Source organism: Urocitellus parryii, chromosome 2, assembly GCF_045843805.1.
Source record: "Urocitellus parryii isolate mUroPar1 chromosome 2, mUroPar1.hap1, whole genome shotgun sequence".
Lineage (NCBI taxonomy): Eukaryota > Metazoa > Chordata > Mammalia > Rodentia > Sciuridae > Urocitellus > Urocitellus parryii.
Window position 1 is genome coordinate 69,012,803 of NC_135532.1, and position 22,553 is coordinate 69,035,355.

At 40.6% G+C, this 22,553-nt stretch overlaps 1 protein-coding gene across 1 annotated transcript; it reads left to right on the forward strand.

The window, feature by feature from the left end:
* Positions 1-12,768: 12,768 nt before the first annotated feature.
* On the forward strand, positions 12,769-21,321 carry Cln5 (CLN5 lysosomal BMP synthase). The gene is made up of 4 exons (XM_026407507.2): positions 12,769-13,093; positions 16,268-16,433; positions 17,271-17,496; positions 20,121-21,321. Exons 1-4 carry the CDS (start codon positions 12,927-12,929, stop codon positions 20,630-20,632), a joined length of 1,071 nt encoding a protein of 356 aa, XP_026263292.2. The 5' UTR covers positions 12,769-12,926; the 3' UTR covers positions 20,633-21,321.
* Positions 21,322-22,553: the final 1,232 nt, after the last annotated feature.

The following is a 22,553-nucleotide window of genomic DNA, read 5'->3' on the forward strand; positions in this document are numbered from 1 at the left end:
AACCCATTCTTTTTAAAAATAAATATTTATTTAAGGTGGCACTGAGAATAAAACCCAGTGCCTCACTCACGTGAGGCAAGCACTCAACTACTGAGCTACAACCCTAGCCCCAACAACCCATTCTTGACATAACTCACCCACTCTCACAAGAACTTCATTAATTCCTTTATGAGGATGGTGCACTGCAACCTCATTGTCTCATGAAGGTCCTATCACCTCTCAACAGGGTTACATTGGAGAGGAGATCTCCAACCCATGAATTTGGAGAACAAACATTCAAATCATTTCATGGAGCCTTTGAGTCCTATCTTCTTCATTGGTTTCTCTAACTCAAAGCTTACAGGTCCACTTTGCCACAAAGGGCACAAAGCTGGTCTGAGTCAAACATCCCTGGACTCTCTGAGAGGCTGTCATTAGAGCTAAAACATTATAAAATCACGAGTCTGAGTTTCCTGTTACTAAACTTTGTATTTGACAACTGTAGGGCAGGCCCAAAATGGCTGTAGTTAGGCTCCCTCACCAAAACTTTCAGTGGGCTATGTTTTTAGTGTGTAGGCAAGGTCATAAACACTCTGATTTCACATATCTACCTTAAGGTCATAAACATTTGCTTGTGAGCATGTGCCCACTGATATAACCTATTGATACTGTATCTTCTTTGTCTGGTCTGCATATAAAAAAAGGCCCTTGGAGGACTGGGGTTGTGGCTCAGAGGTAGAGTGCTCACCTGGCACGTGTGAGCTGGGTTCGATCCTCAGCACCACATATAAATAAATAAATAAAGGTATTGTGTCCAACTACAACTAAAAAAAATTAATTAATTAATAAAAAAAGTAAAGCTAAAAAGAAAAAAAAAACTTCCTCTGGAAAAGACTAAATGGGTGCTGCTAAATGGAACAAGCTGAGAGATAAATGGAACAGGTTGGGGGCTAAAGCTGGAGCTGGGGTCTGGTTAGAAGCTGCTGCCACCTCTGAATAAAGCAAGTCCACTGTTCCAACTGTGCTTTAGATCTTCTCCCACCTGTTGGGATCCAAAATCTCTTTACCACAGTCGGAGCCTCCTCCTGACTACCTATCTATCTATTTATCTATCTATATTTTTTCTAAACATTCTTCATCATATTTTCTTTTTTTTTAATTTAAAACTCTTTTTTTAATATTTATTTATTTATTTATAATTTTTTAGTTTTTGGCGGACACAACATCTTTGTTGGTATGTGGTGCTGAGGATTGAACCTGGGCCGCACGCATGCCAGGCGAGCGCACTACCGCTTGAGCCACATTCCCAGCCCCATTCTTCATCATATTTTCATTTCATAAAATTGAGTAACAGCTTCTATCTTTGTTGTGTGCATGTAAAAAATATATTCTAAGCACATGCATATACATGCACACACATACACACACATCTCCTATTATTAATCTGAAGGCCATAAACAACACATGCAAAGAAATATGGATTTGGTTTTAAACCAATGATTCTGCAAACAGATTACCTTCAGCTATTTGTAGAATTAATGGAATCCACCTGCCCAAAGAGTGAAAGATGTTTTCAATGAGTGCATGTCCCTTGGAAACTTTAGCAGGCACCAAGGCATTTGCTGCATTGCTATCAAGAGCAAATAAGTCCATCAACTTCCACTAGACTTCATCCCAACAACCTGGGCTCGCTCATTAAACAGCCCAGACCAGGGTATGCAGGACATGGCCCTTCACTCACTGGGAAGTCAGTAACACCTTGTTGAAAGGATGAATAAGATAACAGCCACATTAATTTTAATTCCCCTCCAGGGAAGCAGGTGCCAATTTTTTCCTTTCCTAAGTTTTAGAGACAAGAGACCTGCCATCTAGGACTGGTTTTGTCACTAATTAGTAACGACCTTAAAGAAGTCATTTTTCCTCCTGGGGAAACTCAGCCGGGCAATGGAATAGAGGTGTGCTCTGACTTCAAATTTCAAGTCTTACAGTCAAAAAAAAAAAAATATATATATATATAAGCATATTTTAAATTATTACTAAAAATAATGATGCAGTTGCTATAGCAGGTGCTCAAAAATTAAATACAGAATTGCCATATGATCCAGAAATTCCACTTCTTTAGGCAAGCACCTAAAGGAGTTAAAGGCAGGGATTTGTAGCAGCATTATTCAATGTATTCAAAATGTGAAAGCAACCAAAATGTCCATCTACATACAATGGTTAAAAAAAAAAAAAGAGTGGTCTCTGCCTACAATGGAATATTATTCAGCCTTAAGAAGGAAGGAAATTTTGGCACATGCTGCAACATGTCCTTGAAAATGTATGCTAAGTGAAAGAATAATAGGACAGATATTGTATGATTCTGTTGCTATGATATACCCAGAATAGTCAAATGTACAAAGGCAGAAAGTAAAATAGACTTTATCCTCGGAGCTGGAGGGAGAGAGGAGAATAGGAGTTGTTATTTAACAGAGTCAGAGTTTCAGTTTCTGGTGATGCAAAAGTTTGGGAGGTGAATGTTGAGATGGTTGTGTGACATTGTAAAAGTAATCAATGCCACTGAATTGCTTATGTCAGTATATTTGCACTCCCCTCAAAAGAAAAAAAAAAAAAAAAGCTATCTGCAGAGGTCAGCAGCCAGGAGTGTAGTCTCAGGCTGCAGATGAAGGTTGAGCAGGGCCTGGGGTCTGCCCTTCTTCACCCTCTGACAGCAGACACAGGACAGCCTCTAAAAGTGTTCTCAAGGGCTGGGGCTGGGGCTCAGGGTGGCGCACTTGCCTGGCATGTGGGAGGCACTGGGTGGGATTCTCAGCAGCGTGTGTAAGTAAATAAAATAAAGGTCTATCAACAAACAGCTAGAAAAATAGAAAAATTTAAAAAAAAAATAAAAAACAAACCTCTGTTCTAGAATGGCAGAGAAAGGAGCGAAGGGAACAGCTTAACAACAGAAATCCGCAGGAGAAAAAAAAGCTCAGAGTGAAGCATCAACGCAGCCAAAGCTTCTGGGCCTGGCTGCCACGCGAGGGCAGTGGTGGCAGCCTCCAGGGCTTGGACCTCGGGTCGCGAGCCAACCGCGGGGATGTGAGGAGGCGGCGCCCGCGCGCCCCCTGGCGGCTGCATTTTTTTTAATTTTTAAAATTTTGTGCAGTATGGTTTTCACTCCTTGGTTCTAAGGCTGAATGGTGTTTTTGAGAAGACTGAGTACGAAACACCATTACTCCCATTCATCTGCATCAGAAGTGGAATATAAATCATTTCCTAGGACGCTTAAAACAGAGTTTGAGGTTTGGATAGAGTGTTAACTAAGGGCCATGAAGATGTAACTGTTTTTTGTGAGATTTTGTGTCCCACAAATGTAACTCATTCTTAGAAAGTTCAGAATTTCTCTTATGTAGCCTAAAGGTTTTATAGGATCACAGTAAAGACAGCTCAAAGAATCGGGTTACTTTGTTCCACTAGGATGGTCCCCAAATTTCTTCTGTACAACTTCATATATTCCCCATATAGTTGAATGGAATTTATTATTTTATTATTAAAGATGAATTCTACATTCTCCAGAAAATACTTCTCTACTTTCCCTACCGGAGCTTTAATTGACTTTGCCTCATGTTCCTTCAACAAAATTCTCTAAGCTGTGCCAGGTGCTAAAAAAGGCTAGCACCCTATCTGATAAGTGGATGCTGATCCATAATGGGGGAGGGGGACATGGGAAAAATAGATTGGGCAAGAGGGAGGGGGAGGGGGTATGGGAACAGGAAAGATGGGGAATGTGATGGACATTATTACCCTAGATACATGCATGGCTGCACATGTGGTGCCACGCTACATTGTGTACAACCAGATAAAAGAAAAGTCGTGCTGCAATTGTGTACAATGAATCAAAATGCATTCTGCCATCATATATAGCTAATTAAAATAAATGAACAATTTAAAAATAAATCCTAAATATAAGATGTTTTTATTACTACATGAAAAAATTATTTGTGTTTAATTACATTGCAGTCAGATAATATAATGTATAAAAATGACCAAACTTTTTATCTTAAGGCTAGATTTGAGGTTTATTAAATGGTCAGTTTTCATGAATATTCCATATATCTTAAAAAGAATGTGAGTTTTAAAATCACTGGACACAGGGCAGGCATGGTGGCACATGCCTATAATCCCAGCAACTTGGGAGGCTGAGGGAGGATGATCACAAATTCAAGGCAGCCCCAGCAACTTAGTGTAGGGGTTCTGTGTTTGGGATTGGGGTCTCTAATAAACTTGCTGATTGTGTCATTCTCCGTGGCTAGGAAGTTTCTGTGCAAAGGTGCAGAATGCCTGGCTGCTGGGAAACTTCCCTGTAAAAGACATGGGATGCCTGGCCACTGTAGCAATGCTCTTCATGAGGGTTTCAACCTTAATCTTAGGCATATAACTCCTGGGAATAAAGGAACTTGCTTGCTTGATAACTCCAATGCTTCACCAAGCTCTGGAGCTCCTGGATCTACCTGCCTAACAGTAACTTCAGACAATGGACTTCCTTGAGAGCTGCACAAAGCTCCTAACATTGCATGTTGTAACTGTAAAATGTAACTGCAAAATAAGCAACCTTACTCCTACTCTAAACAATAATGTAGTTATGGTACTAATGACCTAATGTAACCTATTGGTATAAATAAACATGGCCACTTGGACAAGGAGCCACTTTGCCACCTTCCGTGCTCTGCACCTTGTCTCTGTCTCCTCTTTATTATTATTCCTTAGAATGTAGTAAGACCCTGTCTCAAAACATAAAAGGACTGGAAATATAGATAAGTGGTAAAGCACCCCTGGGTTGAATCCCCAGTACCAAAAAAAAAAAAAAAATGAACACGAAGTGTTATATGTCCATTAGACTAATCTTGTCAATGTGCTATTCAAATCATATATATCCTAGTTTTTCTATTCATTCTTAATGTATCAATTACAAAAATCTGTATTAAAACTTTGCACTGGGGCTGGGGATGTGGCTCAAGTGGTAGCGCTTGCCTGGCATGCGTGCAGCCCGGGTTCGATCCTCAGCACCACATACCAACAAAGATGTTGTGTCCGCCGAGAACTAAAAAATAAATATTAAAAAAATTCTCTCTCTCTCTCTCTCTCTTTAAAAACAAAACAAAACAAAAAAACTTTGCACTACTGTATCAAAACATAAATAAAAAAATAAGGCGAGCATCTATTTTCAAGAAGAAACCCACCTTTAGCCTGGAGGTAGGATGCTGGTCATAAGTCGTGGGTGAAGAACAGCAAACCTGACCTGGCAGGATATTTACATGGCTTAAGACCATGATGCTCCAGATAGGAAAGAGGAAGGGCACATGACTTACACAGCAAGCAAGGGAAAGGTGAAAGCACTTATGTATCACAGGCATCATTAAGGGAAAGAAGGAGAAGAATAGTGAATTCTAGAAGCAGGATCATCTAGTTCTGGGTTTGAGTGCTGGGGATCAAACCTGAGGCCACTCTCACTGCCTTCTGTGATACTGGGAAAGCTACTCAATGTTTCAGTGCCTACACTTACTCAGTCTGAAACTAGGAAGTAGCACTGCTGTAGGACAAAAGAGACCAGACACCCAGAGGAATTTTCAAAAAGCAGGTTTATTGGCTGCAGTGTCCAGAGGGGCTATTGCCTAAAAGATTCTCTGGACCATGAGTCTGGAAATTCTTAGAACTTTATTGGGGGGCGGGGACTTGAAGTTTTACATTTTTGCAAGAGTTTACATAAAAATAATATTTTTTAAGTTCACAGAAAGTGCTTTTTGTCCCACATTTTAGATTAGTCAGAGGTTTTACAACAAAAGCAGAAGTGACATCATCAAGTCTGTGGCCAAACTCAGTTTTTAGTCCTCACGAGAAATAGGAAGTCCTAACTCTCATTGAGTTGTTTTTAGAAATTTTTACTGCTATTCTGTTATAAAGCTTTCTGACAAGAAAAGGAACTTATATGTTACAATTATGCTGGGAAGTATTTGCTTAATGATGGTAAGGGTCTTCTGGGTGGGGTGCTTAGCACCTTCTTCACAGGGTTGTTGGGAGGATAAATGTAGAAAATGTCAACTGGGTTAAAATCTTGACATTAGTGTGTTTCTGCACCCTGACAGGTTTGCACCACTTCATTTTCCTGGATATACATGGTTAAAAACAAAATTTCAGGGCTGAAATTTGAAGTTCAGGGATAGTGTGCTTGCCTAGCATGTGCAAGGCCCTGGGTTCAACCCTCAAAACTTGAACAAATTTAGCTTGAAAATCTAATTGACTTTCATAAGTGATTCACAAGTTGGACAGCATCCCACCTAAAATAGAGGAAGCTTTGCAGGGCGTGGCAGAACCGTTGGTTTTGGTTAGACAACTTGGGCAGGAACAGTAAACAGAAATATAAAAAGTGGATTGGTTAACATCAGCTTACTTTCCTTATGAGGGTAAAAGCAGAGAGGACAGATTGATTAGGGCCCTTTTTTTGCTGGTTGCTATGAATCTCCTATTTTGGAGGGTTTTCCTGTTTCTTTAAGGCTTCACTTTGTTTACTTGGCACTTAACACAAAGGACTACATTTTAGTTTGGCTTGTTGGAACCTAATGCAGAAGCACAGTAAACAAAACAAAACAAACAAACAAACAAAAAAACAATGGCCTTCCATAAATTTTATTTAACAACGTGAAGAAAAGAGAATTTTTTGTTCTGAAACTAGTTTTCTTGAGAAAATTGATAAATTATTTCCAACAGAAATAAAAAAATAATTCAATAAATAAACACAAGATTAAAGAATTGTCTAAATGATTCAATGTAAATAATGAAAGATTGTAAATCCAAAATTACTGATTTAGGATTAGGGCGAAGTATTAGCTATGGATCCATAATATTGTTTGTTTTTAAGTATCACAAATTAAGTAGATGACTATGTGACCATTGTAATTTCTAACTTTATAAATTCACACTTAAACTGTGGTTTTAAATTTATAATTGGGGCTAGGGATGTGACTTAATAGTAGAGTGATTGCCTAGCATGTCCAAGGCCCTGGGTTCAATTCCCAGCACCACAACACACACACATACACAAACCCACATAACCAAAGTAAACTTATCCTTGATCTAAAATAATGTTATAGGTAAGTGAAACTGTTAATAAAAATTTGAAACTAGCACCTATAGAGAGTTGATGTGGTGTGTAGGCCAATTAAGCACCTATAAAAACAGGGCTGGGGCAGTAGGTCAGTGGTAGAGCACTTGCCTCACATGAGTGAGGCCCTGGGTTCGATCCTCAGCACCACATAAAAATAAAGAAAGATATTGTGTCCATCTAGAAAAAAAAAAAACAGGTGAGTATACCCAAGTCTCATAAATTTGGGGGAAGATTTTTTGTGGGTTTGTTGGTTGGTTGATAATAACATCAAGATTTTCTTAATCTCTTGCATTAAAATTGGTGTGGAAGCTGGGTGCAGTGGCACACGCCTGTAATCCCAGTGACTCAGGAGGCTGAGGTAGGAAGATCCCAACTGGAGGCCAGCCTCAACAGCTTAGCCAGACCCTGTCTCAAAATAAACAATAGTGCTGGTGCTGTAGCTCAGTGGTAGAGCACTTGCCTAGCATGTATGAGGCACTAGGTTTGATCCTCAGCACCACATAAATATAAATTCAAAAAAATTAAGGTATTGTGCCATCTACAACTAAAAGTAGATTAAAAAAACCAATAAATTGGGGGATGTAATCTCAGTGATAAAACACCTCTGGGTTCAATCCCTGTATCACAAGAAAAAAAAAATTTAGTGTGGGAAATCAGTGTATCAAGGGCAGGGCTCATCTTCCTTTGTGTTCCATGGACTTCTTTGGCAACTTGGGTGAAGCCCCTTCCCAGAATAATGGTTTATAATGCCCATGGAATCATAAGTGAAACAAGTACAAATTAGCTTGAACTTTAAAAATCTGCCCTATTATTCATCAGCCTGAAATAAAAGATAAAGTAAGCCTCAAAATTATCAGAAAAACAACATTTCTCTCAAACCACGGTAGGTTGTAAATGTAAGGTCAGGCAGCAGTGACCAAAAGGAGGCAGATTAAAAGGGCTGCTGGAGGAGGCTTTATGGAGATTTGCTCCCAGTTGAGACCCTCCAGACCCACAGGGTGATGGGGAGAAGCGTGGGGCTCAGCCAGACTGGAATTTTTATTGTGCTTAGGGCAGGAAGGGAGGGCTTGGGACAGGAAAGGAAGGTTTTTAGAGTCCCTTGTGCCACTGGGGATGGTCAGGGGAGCTTGCTGAGATCCAGGATTGGTCAAGAGACCCCGCTGATTGACAGGTGGTTCTGTTGGCAACTGACCGGTGATTCTCGTGGGTTCCTTGGTGCTTTGTTCCTCAGCCACCTCAAACCGACCCTTCAGTAAAGTGTCATAACAACCTCCTGTTTTCTTCTTATTCACTGAGAAATTTTGTTGTCTAAAATTACAGATTTAGAGAATTTATATCAGTAGAAGTGAAATATTTCACCTTGGGTCCACTTTGTAGTCTCGACACTCAAAGCTGTAAGGAAGTAAGGGCTAGAGATGTAGCTCAGCCATGAAATACTTCCTCTACCACTGTGACCACCAACTATTTGTAAGTTCTATTTTCAGCTTTTTGTTTTTGTTTTTGTTTTGTCCTACTAGGGACTGAACTGAGGGCCTCACACATGCCAGGCATGTGCTTTACCACTGAGCTACACATCCACAGCCCTTACTCCAGTGTACTGACACATATCCTTGCTTTGCTTTGAGCCTGACAAAACATTGCTCATTTAAATTTTCAATTCCATCCTTCCCCAAATCCTATAATAACATTCCTTGAAATTTGTTCATGGAGATGTTTTGTGGTCCCTCTGGTGTGCAGTCTCTTACATTTCCTAAGAAACCTGACTTTTATCAGACAGAAGTGTTCCCGTTATGTGGCAAACTGGACAAGGACCTGAGGAAAACCGCTTAGATTAAAATTCATTTCTATCTCTGGGTTCTAAAGCCTTACAAGACAAGGATTAGAGGGAAGTAACCAATATGCAGAAGGATCAGGCAATAATGGTCTACAAACTGGGTGTGTGTGGGGGTCATAACCAAGAGGAATAGGGTCTTATTTAAGTTGTTACAGAGAACAGAACCAGATCAGAGCTGAAGGGTGGGACTGTAAGGGCTCACATGAGGGTATATTCTTACATGACAACTCCCTGTACTTGGTGGGGATTGCAGATGCCAAAGGGGTCACCCTTACCTCTGACCAAGGTCAAGCTCAACTTTTTTCTTTTTCTTTTTTTTTTTTTTTTTAAAGCTCTGGACTGTCTTGGCACAGATAGTAAGTTCTGCGGTGCCTCTCTGGTGTTTGGTTCTATTGACTCTAAAGCCTCTATTATGATTTTGAAGAGTTTCTCCTCTTGAATAGTTTTAAAGTTACTGGTCAAGGGAGGACCCACAGAATCCTGTGGGTGCTATTCAAATCAGACATTCTGTTTCAGCTTTCATGGCTACCAGCATGCTTTCCCCTCTCATCTTGGGTGTATTTTTAAAGAAGCCAGTTTAGCTCTGGTCATTTTGAAGTGGGTGGTAATATATAGAGAAGAAGTAGGAGAGTCATGTAAAAGCTTAGACAAATGAATGTGAGATGATGTTGCAGAAAATTCCATCCTTGTTCCCAATGTCAATCCAATAATAAGGACACAGTTTTGAGGAAAAGGAAAAAGGTTTATTGCTTTGCTTGCAAAGGAGAAACACAGGGCACTCCTTTCCCAAGGGCTGTGATTCTGCCCATCAGCAGAAACAGGGGGCTTTTAAAGAGGTGACTCAAAGGCGACATTCCAGGTGTATTCTGTCTGGAGTTGTAATTCACTTGTTAATTTGGGAGATGGTAATTTCTGAGATCTTCTGGTGTCATCCCCAAAGTCTGGATTACTTTATTCCTAGGGTGAGTGTGCACTCAGGGACAGATAACTCTGGGGAAGAATGGGGAAGAAAGGTAATCCTATCAGGGAGTGGGACAGATTAGGAAGGAGCAGGGAGAGAGGAAGAGAAAGAAACTTGTCCATTTAAAAAATAAGAGCAGCAAAGGTTATATTCAAAGCATAAAGTAGACCATTGTTATATTGGGACCCTGCCAGAAGCTCCTTAGAACTCTACAACCCTGTGTAGCATGTAGACAAGGGTACAAGTGTGTTCGTGTGTGTGTTTTGGGGGGGGTGAAAGCTGATTCCTATCTACCCTCAGGTCTGGCAAACCTGAGGAAGCCAGTAACACCTCCCCCTCTCCTCCACCACACACACACACATACCCCACTTGGGTTGTGGTGGTTACCTCTGACCACAAAAGCCACTTTGCTTTTCCAATATGTTGACAAATACTATGGATCCCATGTGTCATGGGTGAAGTGAAGGAGTTGGAAAGTACTGGTCTGAGGGTTCTGCAGACTGCCCTTTGGTTCAACAGGTGACCATGTGGTGAGGCCCTTTAGCATACGGTTAAGTCAGCATTCATGGACAGTGTGTTTCATCAGAAGCAGGGCAGTTGATGCCATTGTTTCTTGGGGAACAGGTTGAAGGACTAAAGATAAGAAGGCAATGTAACATTTTCTTCCAAATAAAGTGGTAGATCCAATACAATAGAACATATTCCATAGCATCGATGATAACACAAACTACATATTGTTTGTGTTGACCATTGTTTTCACTGGCTCCAGCCCAATGAGGGCAAATTATTTCCCCATTATTATCCTCAAGCTTTCTTGCACCCACTGCCTCCAAATAAAAATTCTCATACACTGAAATATTGTTGGCATTTAGTCAGGGCTTTGGGCACCCAGGTAAGTGTTAGGTGTAGGAGACTCCAAAGGAGAAGCCCAGATATGGAGCACAGGCTGTGCCCTGCTCTGAGTTATTCCATGATGTAAAGAACAGCAGTTTCCAGGCTGTGCCTTGCCCTGAGTTACTCCATTTTATAAAGCCTTAGTATGCCATGAGTTTCCACATTTTGAGTACAAGTGCCAAGGTAAAATGACTCTACACCTTGTTTTTGCAAATAAAATGTTGGAGGACAGATGAAGCTAGACATCAAGGAAGTAGCAGGAAGCAGGTTTATTGGCTGCAGCCAGGTTCAGAGGGAAAAAGCTTTCACCATAATCAATCAATCCCAGGAGTTCAGGAAGTTTTAGAACTTTATACTCAGTGTGTAAGGACAGGGACTCAGAGGTTCACAATCTGCAGAAGTTCACATAACAGTAGGTTTTTTGTTTTATTTTTTATTTTTATTTTTTTTTACTCTTCTTGACTCCCAGCTTTCAGATTTTAGAAAAATAACCCCAAGGATGCTCTCTCTCTGAAAAATCAGTGCCTGAGAAAGAGCGTTTTTTATGTTTGTTTGTTTGCTTGCTTGCTTGTTTTTTGTTTTGCTTTGTTTTTCTTTCTTTCTCCCACCAGCTAGCTTTCAAAGACCTAACTCTGAAATGCAAAAGGCTCTGTGAAGGCCTTGGGTTAGTCTTTCTTATCATTCTCTGCCTCTGCAGGCATATCCCCCACCTGAAAATTCTTTTGCAGAAATTTTATTGAGAGTCCAAAATCAATTATGAACAATAATGGTGAGGTCTCTGGAGAAGCTTAATTAAGATTTTCTGTGGAAGAGGGGGGATGCCACCACAAAACCACCACAATCTGCCCAGCACAACCATAGGCACAAATTGATGAATAATTTATTCATGTCAATAAAAAGTTGACATCAAATTAAATCAGAAGCATGTGGATACTTAAGCATATCAAATCATGTCATGAACACCAGACACATGAACTTAGCAAGGTCACCTTACATAACCCCCTCACTTACAACCCACAACCACCAAAGAATCCCAAGACTGGACTGGCAGCATACAGATCTCATTGCCTGGTGAATGGTCACTAACCTTGGCCAGAAAGCTTCCCATTCTCTGTCTCTGCTCAGGGCGGTTTCTCCTGCCCATGATGACACAAAGCCCACTTTAGGCTACTCTGTGAAAATGAGTGCTTTTTGGACCCTTGCCTCAACTCTTCAAATTGGTTCCTTAAATATCCATTTCTGGCCTCCTTCAGTGACTCTTTGCACTTCTATCTGCTCTCTGCCTTTGCTCTTGGTAAGCTTCTTGAAATCCTGTCAACTACCTTAACTCTTGCTAGAATGTAATACATATATCTCACATCACTAAGCCAAAGTATGAAGTGTGACTTGCGCCTTAAAGATGTTAGTAATTAAGATGGGAACGGAATAAAAGAACTTGTGGGCTGGGGATATAGCTCAGTTGATAGAATGCTTGCCTTGCCTTACACAAGGCTCTGGGTTTAATTCCCAGCACCACAAGAAAAAAAAAAAAAAAAAGAAAAAGAAAAAGAAAAAACTTGTGAAACATTGTCTCAGTCACAACACTAGTGGACACAGAGTATCTCTGTGAATTAAAGTCAATGAAACCGATGTAGCAATGAAACTTATGTAGCTTGTGAGTTAATCTTATTCAATAAGTCCTGTCACTGTGGAAAGACACAGATGAGCCTGGTCTACGTTAATGGCATGGCACGCTCAGGACATCAGAAGCCAAGCAGGTTGTTTGCTTGGTGGCCAAGACAATGCGTATCACTGATCAATGATTAAAACTGGAGGCCCCGAGGCCTGGGCGGAATTCTCCTAGGGGCAGGACCAAAGCGCATTCCCGACCAGCAAAGTCTGGCAGCCACCACCACTTAGGGCTGGGGGGTGGGGGGACAGGAACCCGGCCGGGTCCAGTCGTCGGCGCTTCGCTGGGAGAGCGTCCTGCGCTCCGAGGCGTCGCGCGCCCAGGACTTGGAGCCCGGCCCAGGCGGTGGGCGGCCGGAGTCGGGGTTCGCAGCTCCGCGCATGCTCGCCCGACAGGTCTCCGCGGCCGCCGGCTGGGGAGGCGCCGGAAGCGCTCGAGCCGCCTGATGGCGCTGACCGAGGGCGCCGGGCTGGGGGCCTGGGGAGCGCCCGGAGCGGCCCCGGGGCGCGCGTCTCGGCGCTGGGCGCTGGCGCTGCTCGGGCTGACGGCGGCGTTGAGTTGGCCGCGGGCCTCGGGCGGCCTCTCCCGCCGCCACTGGCCGGTGCCCTACAAGTGAGTACGACGGCGCGCGCGGGCGGGGACGCGCGGTCCCTGGGGCGCGCGCACGGCCGGGCTGGTGACAGGGGTAGAGCGCGTCGGGTGCTGAAGGGCTGGAACCCCGCGCCGGCGCGGGTGTGGGGTCCGGCTTACCCGGCGGCGCCATTAGAACAAAGTTAAGGAGTGGAGTGTCGCAGTCGCCCTTTGCTCGCGGCCCCTGGGGCCCTTCTCCCTCTTGGACGTGGGAGCCAGAACTGGAGCAGTCTCAATTGTAGAAGAAACGGGGAGCAGTGTTACTTTATCGAGTGACTTGTAGATACTAGTTAATGCTTTTATCTAACTTATTTAACTGCTTAAAAAGTTTAAAGCATTTTGCATATTGCATTTATTACTTATTTCACGCTCTGTCATTAGTACTGCATAACATTTGACATAATTTAGAGGTTGAACAACTTGCCCAGGTATTCCCCGGATTTTGCAATTTTAGTACCCAAATCTGGGGTGTCCCAGGTAGTCCCAAACTGGGAAGGTTGGTCGCTTAATTTGTCCACCTTCTTCATGCTGAAGGTAGGATGCTGGTCATAAATCGAGACCCGCAAACCTGATTTGGAGACTTTGACCTAGAGCAGTGTTCATACAGCCTAAGACTGGTAAACAGCTACAGACAGAAAAAGAAAACATGGATGTCAGCATCTGGCAGGGGAAGGACCAGCAGCTTTTGAATACACACAGTTTTGCGTGACAAACCGATGAATCAGATGCAGGATAACCTCACAGCCTCATGATCAGGAGCAGAGTTCTAGATTCTGACTTCTGGGGATCAATTCTGGTTTCACCAGATCACCAACTGTAAAGTTATCCAGTTTCTCTGTGGGCACATAGAGAATGCAGAAAATAGGATGGTGGTTAGCACTTACCTTAGTGTTTTGGCGAGATTAACTCTACTAAATACCAGTAGTTTCAAGCCTAAACATTCATATATTCTGTGAGTGGAATGAATATTTTTGCTTGATATATGTGAAAAGAGGTTTAGGCTTTGTTTTAGCTAGCTATTGATCATTGTGACCAAAAGACCCTACAAGAGCAACTTAGAAGAGGAAGAGTTTATTTGGGGCTCTCTGTTTGGAAGGTCTCAGTCCAAAGGCCAGCTGCATTCTGGGCCCATAATGAGGGAGCTCATCATGGAGGAAGGGCCCAGCAGAGGAAAGCTGCTCACCCTCATGATAGGGTTAGGAAGCAGAGAGAGGGAAGGGGGAAAGGGGCGGTAGGGAAGATGCTGTTCCAGGGCATGCCTCAGTGACCAATCTTCTGCAGCCATGCCCCACCTGCCTGTAGTTACCACCCAGTACCTTAAAACTAGGATGGACTGATAGGTTACAGTTCATATAATCTAATCATTCCACCTCTGAACATTCCTGTGTTAATAGGAACCTTTTTCCCACATTTTTTGGTGCATTGTATTTATACATATTGGTGGGATTTGTAGTTACATATTTGTACATGCACACAACAAAATAATTTGGAAAATACATGCCTCAGTGTTTCCCCTTCCCTCCCTTGGTAATAGGAACTTTTGAGAAAACCCTCATATCCAAACCATAGGAGAGTTAAAGCTGTTTTTCTTGAAAATATTAATACGTTACATGAAATAAAAATTAAGTTTTCAACAAAACAAGGAAGAGAATATAAATCCCAAACTATGATTTAGTATTAGGGCGACATGTTGTCTATGACTTCTTCACTGTTTCTTTAAAGTTTCAGTAATTAAGTGCTTGTCTCCCATTCAGTGACCCCAGTTGAATATATTATTGCCTTTATTAAATTCATACTTCAGTTTACTTTTTAAATTACCTTTGATCTAAAATAAATTTTACCGTGAATAATTATATGTTTGTTTAAACCAGTTAAGTACCTAAACTAAAATAGAATTTGTGTTCATCTGCTAGGATTGTAACAAAATATATCTGACTAGAACTTTTGGGAATCAGGATTCTTAGGAGTTAAAGGGCATTACTTATTCTTGATTCTTTGAGTACCAAGTATAGAAGGTGACCAGCATGTGTCTGGCTAAGTTCAGCTAGCTGGAGCCTGGTCTGATGCTGGGCTTTCTCAGGTCTATTTTGTTTTCTTGAATTATTGCAGGCTCCTCCTGACTGATCTCTCAGCCTTAATTTGGCCTTTCCTGACCCTCTTATAATTCATTGAAATAAGGTTTATATTAGGGCATCTTCAGCCCTATCAGATCTGCTACTTTATACTCACTTGGGGACTTAGTTCTGTCAGTTGCAGGGCTCTAGGGGCTGCTGCTGTTCATACTTTCCTAGTGACAGAATGACAACCCCTGCTTACCTCTCCTCTTCCCACTACTGCCTTGAAGCTTGAACCTTCTGGAGATCCTTCTACTGTGTATGGTTGGATAATATTACCTAATGTTTTCTCTCCTTTTCTGTCCACATTGTCTTAGTAAGTACATGGAAACCAAGGCCAGGTCCATATCTCCTCCTTTGTCCTCCCCATTCTCTCCCCATCCCCCACCATAGGACTTTATTTCCTTAGTTTAGCACTTGCCCCCGCGCACCCTCATGGCTGAGAGTTGAATGTCTTCCTAGCTCCCACCCAAGACTCTGCTTTGTTTCCTTTCTTCCCAGTAGTGCCCTGCATGTTTTAGACCCTCAGCAAATGTTTTTGAACGAATGTTGATTAACTATTAAGTAAATGTAGCACATATTCTGTTTTACTTGCTATTAAAGGCATCATTGTTAGATTGGGGATGTGGCTCAGTGGGTGTCTGCCTGGCATGTGTGAGGCCCTGGGATTGATTCCCAGCACTGCAAAAGAGAAAAGCTGGACATGGTAGCTCACACCTGAAATCCCAGTGGCTCAGGAGCTCAGGAGGATCACTAGTTCAAGGACAGGCTCAGCAACTTAGCATACCCTGAGCAACTCAGCCAGTTGCTAGTACCAGCAAATAAATAAATAAATAAATAAATAAATAAATAAATAAATAAATAAAATTATAAGTTTGTTCATAGGTAACAAGTAAAATATATGTTTATATATATTCAATATGGTCAAATCTTTGTTTTTCCTTAAATGTTACTGACACTGAAATGAAAAACTGGACTTTAACATGTATGAGAACAACTAAATTCCTGTTAGAATCTAAGTTTACGGTTTCTCCTTTATTAGACGCTTTTCCTTCCGTCCAGAACCAGACCCTTATTGTCAAGCTAAGTACACTTTCTGTCCCACTGGCTCACCAATCCCAGTTATGAAGAGTGAGGATGTCATTGAAGTCTTTCGATTACAAGCTCCAGTGTGGGAATTTAAATATGGAGACCTCCTGGGACATTTGGTAAGGATGCACCCTGATCTTGTAACATTGGTTGATTAAATGCCCTAGTTATTAAATCAAGTGAAAGAGTCACTATTCTAGTGGCTGCTTTTTTTACCACAAATTCATTGATGTGCCTCCCAACAGTAATTAACATGAGTTGTCAAATAGTTATGATCAGATTTTATAACCCTGACAGTAACAAATGCACATGCTTGAATCCCTTTTAATGTAATGACTCTGAATGCAACTTTTCTACCCAGCTCCTAGAAAATGAGAAGGTAGGAATTCCAGACGAAGGGAAAGGGCAGGCAGTAGACACCTCTTGATTTCTAGGTCCTATTGTGGGCATGTTTCCAGATTAGCACATCATCACCCTGAGATGTGTGTGGAGTTCCCTTCTTTTTTTTTTTTTTTTAAATATTTATTTATTTTTTAGTTTTTGGCGGACACAACATCTTTGTTTGTATGTGGTGCTGAGGATCGAACCTGGGCCGCATGCACGCCAGGCGAGCGCGCTACCGCTTGAGCCACATTCCCCAGCCCTGGAGTTCCTTTCTGAGGCTGTGGCATGGGGGGGTCTTGTACTTACTCTAAGCTGTAAGAAAATTATGAGTGTGATGACAGCACACACCCCTGCTCCCTGAGATGAGAAGCCATGGCCAAACCCAGAGTGGATGAGGGCTGGAGTTTAAGGGGCCACAGAGTGGACACAAGGATAGCGACACCAAAAGGGATCTCTGAACAAACAGTTGTCCTACTTGATGTGCACAGTGGTTCACCATGTTGTTGCGCATCAGGTTACCCGGACCCATGGCCACTTAACAGTTGCTCTCATAAGTTCATATCTTTACACAGAAAATTATGCATGATGCCATTGGATTCAAGAGTACATTAACTGGCAAGAACTACACAATGGAATGGTATGAACTTTTCCAGCTTGGCAACTGTACATTTCCCCATCTGCGGCCTGAAATGAATGCCCCTTTCTGGTGTAATCAAGGAGCTGCCTGCTTTTTTGAAGGAATTGATGATGTCCATTGGAAGGAAAACGGGACATTAGTTTTAGTAGCAACCATATCAGGTACGTTTCAAAACTGTGGCGGTATTTGAGGATTGCATCAATATCCAAATGAAAGGAATTACTTCCATTGAGGCATTTCAGTAATGTTCTGCTCCTTAGAGGTCATTTGAAAAATGTACTTATAGAACCACTACACTTTGACCCAAACTAGTACTTGTGCAGAATTTCACCAATAGATAATGAGTAGCTTATCTCTGGCTTTATTCCATGTTAAACAATGAATGAAATAAACCACCTTGTATAATTAAATTAGACTTTCTAAATAAAATACGAGGAAAAGGGAACCCATACTTGCCTGATTAAAGAACCAATTGGCTGTGCCTGAAAAAAATTTTTAGTGACGATCAATTAAAATACCATCTTGAGGGGCTGGGCTTGTGGCTCTACAGTAGAGTGCTGGCCTAGCATGTACAAGGTGCTGGGTTCAATCCTCAGCACCACATAAAAATAAATATATTCTGTCCAACTACACCTAAAATAATATTTTTAAAGATATCATCTTTATGTTGAGAAATAATAATAGCTATTAATCATATGGACTTACTCTGGGCCTGGCCCTATTCTGAGTGCTGTACATGTACATCATTTATCATCACAACAATCCCATTACAGAGATATTATTATTTCCCTCATTGTACAAATAGGGAAACTGAGACACAGATAGGTTAAAGTTTTACAGCTAAGTAAGTGGGGCTCCAGCCCTGCCAGCCCTCCAGCCCATAAACCATTCTCTTAACTTTGGTACATTGCCTCCCCAAATGTATATGATCTTATAAATTTGAGGCACTCTTAAGCAATTTAAATATTTTATCTCTGTGATTTTCTATTCTTTTGGGAAATGTTGGAATTTTGCATGTGTTGCATTGTGGGTTAGTGGTAAAAGGAATTCAGCAGAACCTCATCAGTGTTTCATTAGGTGACAATGGGTCATAGTTTACCATGTTTTCCCATTGCCTCCCACATCAAATGCTACCTTTGCATTTTAGAAATAAGGGCTCACCCATAGCACTTATAGAGGACTATATCCTAAACTGCTGTCTCCCCTAAAAGTGGAAACATCTGAAATGAAAGCACTGTTTGTGATAATAATTATTCAGTGGATCCAAGGACTGGGGAAATGATCAGGCTTTCTACTTACATATCTTTTTTACAAATCATTTTAATGTGCATTGACCTATAATTTGGTGGGAAAGGTAAAAACATCCTTTGTCCTTTCACAAATAAGGAATTGAGGCTGAACCAAGCAATGGTTGACCTACCTGTCTCTCAAGGTCATGAACTAAAAACATTATGCTATTTTCTAGTCCTTCCTCCTCCTTTCTAATTGATATATCCCAAACCATTCTAACAATATGAAAGTGCATCTCTTAGCAAAACTTTGTTTATAGTTGCTGTTTCATTCCAAGCCAGTTCACATCTCTCCTTTCTCCATTTCCACCTACTTCATTATCTGAAGATTTCCCTTCTGTCATAACTTGATCATTTGAACATGTGACTACTCCTCTCTGTAATGTTTGTAGTGTGCTGTTAAGACTTTTAAGTTGTCCATCTGTCTTGTAATTAATGCTTTCTGTAACCTTTTCTTCATGTTACAAAACAGTGTTTTGCAACACAGCAGTGGCTTAGTTCTTAGTTCTTAGTTCTATGGCTTTTCGAACTTGAATACTTAAGAACAGTGTCCCCAGTTCTAAGAAAACAGGCTTTCTATTACCCCATAGTTTTAACTCTGTGAAATTGATAAAGGCAACCACTCTGTTTTACAGAGCATGAAGTATTTATTTTGTGGTCTCAAGTCTGAATAAGCAAAGAAAGGTTTGCAAACAGCGACAAAGTGAAATGTTGGGGCCCAGTTTTATTGGGCATTATAAATGCCCAGATAATGGTTATGCCCATGCAGATTGCAGTATTTTTTAAATATTTGTAAAGATTCTTCTTGTCAGGTACAAAGTGTTGGCAGGAGAGAAGGCTAACCATCCTGGTGACTGTGTAGTTTATGAAGTTGGCCAAAACCATTTCCAATTCAGTTGATTCATGGGAAGAATTTGCATGGTAGTGGGGAGGCCATCAGTAGCTTCCTATCACCTATATATACAGGAAGAAAAGGGAAGTACCAAATATTGAAGGTGGGTGCTTCTCTTAACTAGCAGGCCAGCCTTCTCCAACAGTTGCTTCTCAGGCTCTGTGCATGCCATGCTTTGTAAAACTAAAGTTCAGCCTTTTCCCCATCTCAGTTTTTCTTATACTCTTTTACCCATTCTCCTTCTCCTCTTCCATAGTTCCTTCCTTGCTTCCTTTTTCTCTTTTGCCTCTGACTCTCAGGTTTGTTGAATAAGGTAAAGAAATAGAGCTGCTGCATTTGTTTAATCTTGACTATAGCTTAAATGATTATAGAAATAATAAGACTCTTTATATGCATATTTTATCTAATGTTTATAATATAGCCATGGCTTGAAGAATGGAATAAAAATTGACTGAGATTAGATTCCTGTTGAAAGATTCAGCTTTGGAAGTTAAAAAAAAAAATCTCTTACTTGTGTGTATCCACGATCTTAGGTCAGAACTTGTTTACTTAAAACGTCATTAGCTTTGATGTTCACATACTGTTCTTTTGCTTTTTTAACTAGGAAGCACATTTAACAAAATGGCAAAGTGGGTGAAACAGGACAATGAAACAGGAATTTATTATGAAACATGGACTGTCCAAGCCAGCCCTATAAAAGGAGCAGAGACGTGGTTTGAATCCTATGACTGTTCAAAGTTTGTGTTAAGGACATATGAAAAGTTGGCTGAATTTGGAGCAGAGTTCAAGAAGATAGAAACCAACTATACAAGAATATTTCTTTACAGTGGAGAACCTATTTATTTGGGAAATGAAACATCTATTTTTGGGCCAACAGGAAACAAGACTCTTGCTTCAGCCATAAAAAAATTTTATTACCCCTTCAAACCACATTTATCAACTAAAGAATTTCTGTTGAGTCTGTTGCAAATTTTTGACTCAGTGATTATGCATAGATGTTTCTATTTGTTTTATAATTTTGAATATTGGTTTTTACCTATGAAATTCCCTTTTATTAAAATCACATATGAAGAAATCCCTTTACCTAACAGACAGAAAACATTCACTAGTTTATAGAACTTTAACTCTTACTACTCATTTTTTCCCTCCAACCACTAGCATATCACTTTTTCAAGGTATGATTTTTACATTTGTGGGTTTGTTAGCCTTTCTTCCTTGAGGCGGAAAGGTAAACTGTATATTGGCAGATTTGCAGCACATTAACATTTCAGAACTTTTTGAGAAAAAGCTGAAACCCTTATTATGTTGGCCAGAGTGAGCATGTTAAATGTCTTGATTTCAATTTCCAAGCCTTTGTTACTACTGAGAATTATGGCTTGTATTAGGTATGTAGGTTCTTTGTTTTCAATAGTGACATTTTCTTGGTGGGAGCTACTTCTCTTGGTATGATATTTTTTCATTTTAGTGCTTTTTGGTAGTTTAGACTGACTTTATAGCTTTTATAACTTTTGCAACCAGGTATAATAATCTGGCTGCATTTCATTCACCTGGCTTTAAAGATTTGTTTAGCCACTTAAGCTGGAGTGGTTGTGCTTTCGGGTGTGATACAGTGTTAAAGAACAAAATTTCTGGATTTAAGCAGAGTAACATCTCTAACCCTTAGTTTCCTTCTCTCTAAAATGATTGTCATAAAAGATTGTCAGGATTGTTACAAAGATTGAAGTCACTTTATATCTGGTGTAGGAAGTTCACAATGAATTGTAGCTGTAATGATTAATCAAATAAAGTATCATCCTTTATCTTGCCTAATGTAGATTTCATGTCAGCCTTTCCCATCACCTAGACTTTGAGCTGATACTGTAATACTTCAGCAGTTCTTCAGACATCTGGGACACTGAGTATCTGGCTGCAGCCATGTGAAAGTATCTCCCTTCTCCCACTCGTGTTATCAGTGCAGTGAAAGTGGGTGCACTTCCCAGAGAGAGGACAGGTTTCTGTGAAGGATCTTCAAGTAGCTATGCTTGCATTAGGGCCATCAAACACACTCAAGGTTCTTTAAGTACGTTATGCTCAACTGTGTATTTATTTTTTAGCTCATGAAAAACACCAGTAAGTCGATAGAGTGATGATCAGAGAAAACAACCTGTTTAATATGTAAATGCACCAATTATATTATTCAGTTTCAGCAAACACATGAGTGCTTCCTGAGAGGTGGTTAGTGCATTATCGCTAAGCTCTCATAAAAAGCCTAATCATTGATATTACTTACCTGACCCAAATGAGAAAATTGGGGCTTAGACAGGTTAACTTCCTTTCCATGGCTACCTCACTAGTAATAAGGGAGTCAGATTTTGAACTCAGGTCTGTTTTTCAGTTATATTCTTAACTGTAGCCCTTGAACCAGTGCCTATCCACCAAATATTACTAGTCTGTGGGGAGATGTAAGTATAGATATTGATAGGAAGCATTTAGAAACTCTTAAAGCTGTTTGATGAATATTTTTTCTATTTAATCTAATAAAAAAAATCTGGGGCTTGTATTTTGTATGTTTTTTTCTTATTTCTTTCACCTAGCATTTTTATTGCATTTTTGAAAAGTATAGGCACAAGTGTAAAGTAAAAACCCCATCACCACAGATACCTTGAGAAGCACTGCACTAAACCATTCCGCCTACTGCAGAGTTTACATAAAGACTTCCTCAAATACAGAGGGAGAACTTTCTTCCACTGCCTCACTTTCAGCCTATCCATTCACATTAATTAGTGCCTAAGCCATTCCTAATGATGTTGCCTTTTATGTACAAGAAAACTGGATTTTTACATTATCACCATTTACTGGCTAACTTGGGCAACACCAATTTCTACAAATCTTAAAATTGCTATAAGAAGTTATTTTGGATTTCTAGAACTGCACTGAAGTGACAAGCAAAGAGTCTTATACCAAGTTATATAATCACAGAGCTTGGCTCCACAGCAGAAACAAACAAGGACTTCTGTACATGGACCTTGACTTTTAAAGCAAGATTCTAATAGTAATG

What these genes read in the sequence shown, in the direction of transcription:
- Cln5 (XM_026407507.2), top strand. Translation starts at nt 12,927, where the DNA reads ATGGCGCTGACCGAGGGCGCCGGGCTGGGGGCCTGGGGAGCGCCCGGA. An exon ending in GAGACCTCCTGGGACATTTG is followed by an intron (nt 16,434 to 17,270) that starts GTAAGGATGCAC and finishes ATCTTTACACAG; the next exon opens with AAAATTATGCATGATGCCAT. An exon ending in TTTAGTAGCAACCATATCAG is followed by an intron (nt 17,497 to 20,120) that starts GTACGTTTCAAA and finishes TTTTTTAACTAG; the next exon opens with GAAGCACATTTAACAAAATG.